This window comes from Neodiprion virginianus, chromosome 5, assembly GCF_021901495.1.
Source record: "Neodiprion virginianus isolate iyNeoVirg1 chromosome 5, iyNeoVirg1.1, whole genome shotgun sequence".
NCBI classification, from domain to species: domain Eukaryota; kingdom Metazoa; phylum Arthropoda; class Insecta; order Hymenoptera; family Diprionidae; genus Neodiprion; species Neodiprion virginianus.
In genome coordinates, this window is record NC_060881.1 from 22206591 (window position 1) to 22215594 (window position 9004).

At 41.5% G+C, this 9004-nt stretch overlaps 1 protein-coding gene across 10 annotated transcripts in view; it reads left to right on the forward strand.

The window, feature by feature from the left end:
- LOC124305397 (diacylglycerol kinase eta) overlaps positions 1-9004 on the forward strand; it is a 33791-nt gene that overhangs the window by 17381 nt on the left and 7406 nt on the right. For 7 of the 10 annotated variants that reach the window (XM_046764776.1, XM_046764775.1, XM_046764769.1 and 4 more), the window contains 16 exons: positions 581-683; positions 1020-1022; positions 1384-1706; positions 1782-2105; positions 2222-2376; positions 2460-2706; positions 3695-4098; positions 4444-4769; positions 5065-5401; positions 5470-5700; positions 6270-6372; positions 6475-6744; positions 6843-7137; positions 7304-7618; positions 7812-7907; positions 8001-8132. In XM_046764776.1, the coding sequence (XP_046620732.1) occupies positions 581-683; positions 1020-1022; positions 1384-1706; positions 1782-2105; positions 2222-2376; positions 2460-2706; positions 3695-4098; positions 4444-4769; positions 5065-5401; positions 5470-5700; positions 6270-6372; positions 6475-6744; positions 6843-7137; positions 7304-7618; positions 7812-7907; positions 8001-8132 (3664 nt within the window). The remainder of the gene's footprint in view (positions 1-580; positions 684-1019; positions 1023-1383; positions 1707-1781; positions 2106-2221; positions 2377-2459; positions 2707-3694; positions 4099-4443; positions 4770-5064; positions 5402-5469; positions 5701-6269; positions 6373-6474; positions 6745-6842; positions 7138-7303; positions 7619-7811; positions 7908-8000; positions 8133-9004) is intronic. The other 3 variants (XM_046764772.1, XM_046764774.1, XM_046764771.1) reach the window with 3 other exon arrangements.

The following is a 9004-nucleotide window of genomic DNA, read 5'->3' on the forward strand; positions in this document are numbered from 1 at the left end:
CTGAGGTCTAGCACTCCTCGTGATATAAATGATATATTGATATCTAGTTATATTTATACAGTATTAAACCTTTATATAGTCCGCTCTTGTAATAAGGCCGCTGGGTAATATGTGATAATCGTATATATTCATGTGTATTTAGATTCAGTAAGTATGCATTTTTAATTGGATGGCATAAATTTTCAATTGATTGGCATGCGTTTGTATGAAATATCCGACACAAAATAAAAACACTTTAAAGTTTTCTCGAAATATACTGACAATAAATTGAATTTACGCAGAGAATTATACACTATTTTATTGAGGCTGAAATAGACGATTATGAAATCCGAGGTGAGCCCGTAGTGGAGGTTGCGTTTGAGCGAAAATTAGGGGAAACAGCCTTATTTAGAGTGGCCTTATTACAAGAGCGGACTGTATATAGTTTATTTATGCCATGTCTGGGCACAAGCGGAAGTATGTCCACCTCTGTAGAAGACAAAATATGATTTCTTCATATAAATTAATTGTAAATTTACTGATGTGGCAACAAGTATCATTATCATTATAAATATTATTATTATAACGTTTGTTTGCACAGGCTGAGGCTCTTTCGACACTTCGATCCATTCCGAATCCTCGTCTGCAGCGGCGATGGTTCGGTGGGTTGGGTTCTATCCGAAATTGATCGCTTAGGGATGCACGTGAGTAACAGTCCTCTGATACCCCATTGGCATTCGTTTCTTACAGTATTTTTGCACCCGTTTTCCAGCAGTTTGCATTTTTTCGTTTCTTTTCACTTCAACTCTGCTATTTACCACCATACCATTTCCCATTTTATTGTTTCTTAAGATGACGAACTTTACCTTGCATCAATTTGATCACAAGGACCTCTATTAGTCATCTGCCCTTACCCTAACTTATCACCGCAAGATTCTCAATGCATGGTGTGTCTCTTCTATTATTTTATTTCAGGTATTACAGAAGCCTGAGCTTTATTCATCTTTGGTTGCGCTAACGTTAGCTAAATTTATTTTTAGCCGGTGAGTAGTAGTAAACGCCTAATTACCTTGCAGCTTTTAATATGAAGCAATGTGTGTCCAGCTTTAGAATCTTTACAATCGATCCAGAAACCCTTTTACGTGTACTCTAATTCTCTTTGAGATTGTTTTCAACTAGACACTTCTTAACATAGCATGCGAATGCTTCGACACACTTCGATAGAGATGTTTCTTTGTTGATCTGGCGACTTTTTCACAAAGGCGGAGAGAAAAATTGCAGAAAAATTATAGAAAACAATCAAATCATGGACGTAAACTATCTGTTCGTTTTTTTAACTGTACTGTGCACCTTTTTCCTCTTTCCTACGAAATCCGCTAATCATCGGTTAATTTTTTCGTGCAGAAACAATGTCAGGTTGGCGTTCTCCCTTTGGGCACCGGCAACGATTTGGCGCGAGTGCTGGGCTGGGGGGCGTCATGCGACGATGATACACACCTACCCCAGCTGCTGGAGAAGTACGAAAAAGCAAGTACCAAGATGCTCGATCGTTGGAGTATAATGACTTTTGAGCGAAGCATCTCGTTGCCGGGGCCAAAGATGTCGCCGAGTCCGACGGACCTGGCACTGAACACGACCATCGCCCAGCAGTACGAAGACAGTGTCATCACCCACATAACGAACATCCTTCAGTCTGATCAGGACAACGTCGTTTTATCAAGTGCAAAGTGAGAGGAAGAGATTGGATCTTTTTCGTCGTTGGTTTGGCAGTTGCTAATTCTGCTTGTAATTTCAATATGCAGGGTTCTGTGCGAAACGGTGAAGGATTTCGTGGTGCGAATATCGGAGGCCAGTCAGAACACAGGAGACCAGCAGCTGGGCGAGAAGTGCAACATACTCCAGCAGAAACTCGATCTCCTGCTGCAGACGTTGGACAAGGAGGAAAGTTACTTTTCTGATAACAACGAAGATGACGCTGCGTCCCAGGTGACTCTGACATTGCAGAGCCCACTGCCTGTTGACGGCCAGGAGAAAGGAGCTTTGGAGAAGCCTGAAAAGGATATCACCAATTTGAAAAGGATCAGGAAGCGGAGACGGTTCATCGAGCGAGAGACCGTTACGTCCAGGTAAGTGGCATAATGACTATTTTGCAAGAACATCAATTTCGGCCAGTTTGAAATCCGATGCATTGTTGAAAAACTCCACGCAACAAATTACGAAGCCTCTTTTGCCTAACTTTCAGAGCGAACAGCCTGAAGCGAGCTGTAAGACGGTTGGTCGAGCATACGGAGCTTGTCGTAGACGAGCAGAACAGTTCGTCATCGGACCATCTGGCAAGCAAAACCCCTAACATAACGATAACATACGATGACACGTCAGCAGTAGATGAAAAACGAGGTAACGCAGCTTGATATTTTCTCGAACAAAGAATGGCTGTAACATTTGAAAAGACTGGAAGTAAACAAGGCTAAAATTTGCAGAGAAACGAGACCAACTCGATATTCCTGGACTTCGACCTAACAACGTCGAACTTCTCAGTGTCATGCCAACCATCGACTCTGCCAGCAGCACTGAACCGTCTCCCTGCGCGAGCCCAACGCCCAATCTCATCTCGCTCAGCCCGATGCCAGATCTGAGACGGGACTCTCAGGCCGAGGAAATGCTTACATTGCCTGCGCCGGACGGCTTTGCTGACAGCAGGAGAAACAGCTCAAACTTACCTCAGGGGTATGTGACTGAAAAACATTGCGTCAAATAGTGAAATAATAGATTTGAATATGCGTTGCTCAAATTCATCCAGTCCAATCGATTACGAGCTTTGCTTATTTCAATTGAAATTTATTTATCTATTTCTTTTTCAACGAGAAATGCCCATACAGTAATATAACAAATTATTAATAAAATATATGGATGAAGCGTTCGCAACGAATATAACAAAGGTAATGCAAATATGACAAAAAAGAAAAAATTACATGCTTGTATTATGTAATACAAATCATTCATTAGAGAGAAAAAACTTTTCGATAGCTTTTTTACCAAATACTAATTGTTACCATAAATGTTGTATATAATCGAAATGAATACTCAAATTAGTGTTGCCCTTCTTTCGAGAAAACTATGTTGATCGGAAATGATACTTTACTGAATTGTTCGAATAGTTTATTGTGTGTCAATTTAACGAAAAATTTCGTATGAACACTATATTTATTTTCGGCCTATAATTAGTAATTTTTTAATAAAAGAGTTATGAATTAAATATTCTAAGGAGTTGGATAATAGTATATTTCGATACTAATGCGCAAAAGTAGCAAAGTCTGAACACTAAGTGAAAAGGCTCAGCACGAGCCGAAGAGCGAGTGTCGCGCATTCGCACGAGTTTCGCATTGCCATCTTTCGGGAGTGTATCGGACCCTGTTTTTTGTTACTCCTGTAATAGAAAGTTCGACAGATTTTATACGTTCGTGAAAATTTTTACTGCAAGTGTTAATAAAAAATTCATTTCGGTGGCTGTATACGATTCACAGAAGAACCTTCCATGTAGGTGCATTTTCGTCGTTTTAAGGAAATTCAAAGTAGCTCCTGAAATAATATGTAACTAAATTTGCTGAATAATCAAGTGCGATTCATTTTGGAATCAAATTTCCGAAAAAGTTATAACTCTCGACTCAATAAGCTGTTTAATCGAATTTCAACCATGTTATCTTTTCCTGTTCAGCGTGTTCAGCTTCGAAGTGCCGAGTATAGACGTAACAGCGATGAATCTGCAAACAAACGATGCAGAGCGTGGATCCAATGGGGACGAAGTTGGACAGCCTGAGACCCCGTCCGACATCCAAGTGACGGTCACAAGCACAACGCTCGATACGAGCTCACCATCGGACGACACGACGATACAGGACACGATGATATCGCCGGACACAGACTCGCCGAACTCGAGAAATGCATCGCCCGATGAAGGTGTCAATCTCAGGAAATTCGATCGCGAGGGGAAAGTCGACGGGTCGAGAAGCAGCTTCAGCTGCAGCAACAGCATTGTCAGTTCAGACAGTATGATGCTGGATAGCTCGACGACAATGGACTCAAGGAACCTGACTGTTAAGAACAGCGAGAGCGAAATCGGTGCGTGTAAAATCTCGCGATTACCGACCTTTCTCTCACCCATTGGGAATGAAACTGCGGCGCTGTGACATCTGGTGGGGAAAAAATGCCTCACGCGAACCGAGTCATATTTAGTTTTCAAACTCTTTATTCTCCGTTTTTTTTGTGTTGTATCAATTCTGCACGCAAAAAATTAAGTCTCACAGCTTGCACCGAGTTTCCTGCACTTTCGTTCCCGCATCATTGACCTAAAATAATGCACTAAAAGCCCGGTTCTTGGTACCATATTGCTTGTATGCCACGCTCCCAACTTCGTTCCCAATAGGCGATGATTCCGCGTGGATAACCTCAAGTCACGCTTTTCAGGACACATAGACAGCGACATTCTCGACACAACGAAACATTCGGACAGTCCAGAGATGGGGCATATCGACTCGCCTGACAACTCCGACACCTGTCACAGCGAAGGGCAGAACTCAGAGAGCATCATCGACGATCTCAGCTCCCTCGGACAGGATCTTATCAGCGCGATGATTGGAGAGAAGTACGACTCGGTCAGAGACTGTCTCAAGTCCGAGCAGCCCGAAAAACCACAGAAGTTCTGTAGTCTCGCGCAGTTCGTCGAGGGCAATGACATTGCCAGGCGATCCTTCAAGAAACCGACACGGAACGTGAGAAAAGTCGACAAAGAGGTAGAAAGATTTTATGAGGCAAATTGACACTCTCTTCAGCATTTGCAATCCTATCATTATACATTTTGTTCTTATATATTTTAACTTTTGCTGCACTATTTTAGAAACAAACAAAGAAAACAAGGGAAGTTAATACAATCATCTCGAAACTAAAACTGATTGAATTTTTTATTCGATCAATTCAACAGTTCTCGAGTTATTCGAATAAAACACGCATGAAAGAAACTGTTTCATTCGATGATGTTTTATTAGCTGAAACTGCATCGAGATGAGCAATGAGAACCACTTGTTCCAGGTATTGTTCAAACTCCAGATAGCGGCTTCTTCTACCGATCTGACTGAGGATGCGTACGCCACAGGGAACGAAAACAACCCGATGGAACTGACAACAGGGTTGAAAAACCCTGAGGAGGACAGAATCGCGGATCTGCTGAGCCCTGTCTGCTGTTTCACCGTCGCCTCTGACGCGACACCGATTAGCGAAAAATCGCCGTCCTCGTTCCCGCCTGTTATTAGTGTGATTGTCGACCCGCCGAGTCCGTCAATGTCGATAGATCATCACCAGGAACTCAACGCCTCGTGCAAAATCGACCCTCTATATCGACGCTATAGTGGAGGCAGCATGGAAAAACGTAAGTTGCCGATCGCTTTAGAAAAACTTCCGAAAATTCGATGTGTCACAGTGTTTTCTGTTTCTTAGTGAGTGTCGAACTGCCAGGCCTTGGATGCTCGCCGCAGGCGACGAGGCGCATAAGCAGTGGGAGTCTCCTCAAGGCCTCAGAAGTCGTTTCACTGGCCGCAAACGCTGCCAGGTTCGGCGGTTCCAGTCTCAGTCTAAGACACGAGCGTGCCAAGTCCGTCGACAAAAGCAGCGAGGACTCCAAAAAACTACCGATCATAAATCCCCTGGTTCAGCTACCGATGTGGCCGAGTAAGTACGTGTTGAGGTTCTATTAGCTTGGAAATAAATCGAATTTTTCCAATTGTGCTAATGCGTAATGCACATCTCCTTTTTTTAATGGTTGCTAAGTATTTGTAAAGTTCTTCTCTGGTACATAAGTAAATAGACAAATAATTCAATATCATTGATTTGGAATGATCTCTATTGTTTGATTTTTGGCTTATCACATGATTTCCATTAATTTCTAATGATTTCCGAGCGTTCTAGGCTATGTTCAGTATTTTATGGATGGGATAGAATCACAACGAATCCCTGAAAATTACCTAGAACTTTGGGAAATTGTATAAAATTAATGGGAAATATTTTGTAAACTAGAAATCAATCATGTTTTCAAGTGATTTGCAACGATTCCCAATGATTACAGTTTTTGGCTCAATTGATTTCCTATTATTTCTAAGAACATTTTAGTCGTCCAATTTCTTTTAATTATCAATTCGATTTTCAATCGTTGAATATATGACTTCCTCCAGCGAATGACCTTTTGGTATAGGTCGTAATCGACCAATTCTAACATGAAAATGATCTTCTGATACTTCCAGATGTCAGCAGAGGTGCCGGACTGATCAGCCAAGCGCTTCTCGCCAATGCAGACGCACTTTGCGCCGCTGTTTCCCCTCTCATGGATCCGGACGAGACTTTGCTGTAAGAAATTTTGTTGAAATTTGATTTATTGTGTTAAAACTCTCGTTGATGCAATTTTTATGCAGCAAAATTGACCATAAAACGGTTCTAAAAAAAACACAGGGAAGGCTACTATGAGCGCTGTGTGATGAACAACTACTTCGGCATTGGTATAGACGCTAAAATAAGTCTAGACTTTCACCACAAGCGTGAGGAACATCCCGAGAAGTGTAGATCTCGCGCAAAGAACTACATGTGGTATGGCGTTCTCGGATCTAAACAGTGGCTGCAGAAGACTTACAAGAATCTCGAGCAGCGTGTGCAGCTCGAATGCGACGGGCAGAGAATACCACTTCCCTCGCTGCAAGGCATCGTAGTTCTAAACATACCGAGGTAGTTGTTTTTGCCGTTTTATCGAAACACCTATTTCCTCGTTTTCGACATTATTTTTAAACAACAACGACGCCAAAAAAAAACTCTTTTTCGCACAGTTTTATGGGAGGGACGAATTTCTGGGGTGGTACCAAGGAGGGTGATCTTTTCCTGGCACCGTCCTTTGATGACAGGATACTCGAGGTCGTCGCTGTCTTCGGATCCGTACAAATGGCTGCCTCACGTCTGATCAATCTACAGCATCACAGGATAGCGCAGTGTCAGACAGTTCAGATAAACATACTCGGCGAGGAAGGAGTGCCGATTCAAGTCGACGGCGAGGCCTGGATTCAGCCACCGGGAATGATCAGGATAATACACAAAAATCGGATGCAAATGCTGTACAGAAACAGAGTGAGACTCAACGAATAAAGTTGCCTAAATCCCCCATCTTTTGGATGTAAAAAACAAGCCGATTGAGCCTCCATGCTCAGAATTCATACTAGCTGTGACTAAATTTGATTCAATATTTTCCACCCTTCTTATCATTTCAACTGGAATTTTGATCCTCTTCTTTCAGGCACTAGAAACGTCTTTGCGAACCTGGGAGGAGAAGCAGCGAAGCTCAACCTCGACATCGACATCGCAGTCGACGTCGACTTTGTCGGGCGGTTCACAAACTCCGTCGTCGCAGGTGGACGCCAAGCCGTCGAACCTAAACGAGGAGGAAATGGGCGTGCTGCTGTCGTTTATTGAGACAGTGACGACCCTTGTCAAATGGGTCAAGCTCCTCATCATCTCGCATCCCAGTCTCGAGCCGGACTTGTATCAAGTAGCGGCAAGGACGGCGCTCAGTTTGGAAAACGTTCATCCTGGCGGAAAGATTATCCAAGGGGTCTGTATATGTCGAATTTGAATAGTAAAACCTTACGGCCGAGGCGCGAACAACAGTTTTTATTCGAGTATCCGTAAAGTATACGCCCTTTCGGTCGTGTTTTACACCGAAAAGGCGCACTTTACGAATAATCAACTTTTTAATTTTAATTTTTCGAACACAACGAGACGGACCGTTTGCATCTGAATTTCAGCCAGACTTGAGGCCCGTCGTCACGGAGCTCGTTTCTAGCGCTCGACAGCTTTACGAAGACTCTTGTGAGCTGCTCAGGGACAAAGCGCATAATTTGGTGAGAAATTTACCCCATTCTTGTCTCCACCCCATTTCGCGAATTATCTATTTTTGTTTGTCGCGTCATTCTTGATTCAATTTTCAATCGCAGAGACTGAGAGAAGACTTGGAGAGCAAATTGTCTGCTTCATTGGCTGGCATGGAACAAGAACTGAGGAAATGTGTCTTTGACGAATCTGGCACAGGTCTCGTGTACCTTCATCATCTGCAGGCTGACGAACAGGTACAATTCATTCACATTATTTTCATCTAATACATGTTCGCTCTTTCCAGGGTAAATATTTACCTACATCTTTTTATATCACACACGCACACATTTTCTTCAAACCCTACAATTAAGTTATATCTGTTTGTAAATTTTTTATCATTGAAATTCGTACACTTGTCGCTTGTTTTCTGATTGCATTTTATTTTCTGCGCCGAGAAAAAAAAAACAGTTTATGAGATCGAAAATTACAATTTTCTTTTTATAAAAAATAAGTAATTGGGTCTTCAAACCGATAAATAATTGCTTACAAATTGTGAAAAAATTCACCTAAAGCGTTACAATCAACTGCGATTGATATTGAAAAAATCGTTAATAATTTTTATCCAAATTTAGGAAGTTTATTTTAGAGCTGCAAAACTTTTCAAACACACGATATGTATTTTTATCAATATATAAAGCAGGAACTTGTTCAACTGCGACTCGTCGATTTCTGAATTATATTTACTCCCCGTAGAGCTTTCTAAAGTACACACAAAATTCTCATTAACAAATCTATATCAAAAATTTATCATTAATGTAAAAATGAATAAATTGTTAATATCGTTATTTTTATCATATTATTATTAGTCGTTGTTTCGCCGTCACGACATGTCTTTTATAGCCTCACAAAATCGTCCCACACGCATTGTTTTCTTGTGTAAAACACCATCGTATTTTTAGTATTACTACTGTTATTATTACTATTATTATTATTAGTATAATCATGGTTATTATTATCATCGCCACTACTATTATCATCATTATAATTAATAAATTGTCCTGTGCTTTTGTTTCGGATTGACTGAGTACTCAATTCCGTTGCTGGTAATACGCTTTTCATCAAATTT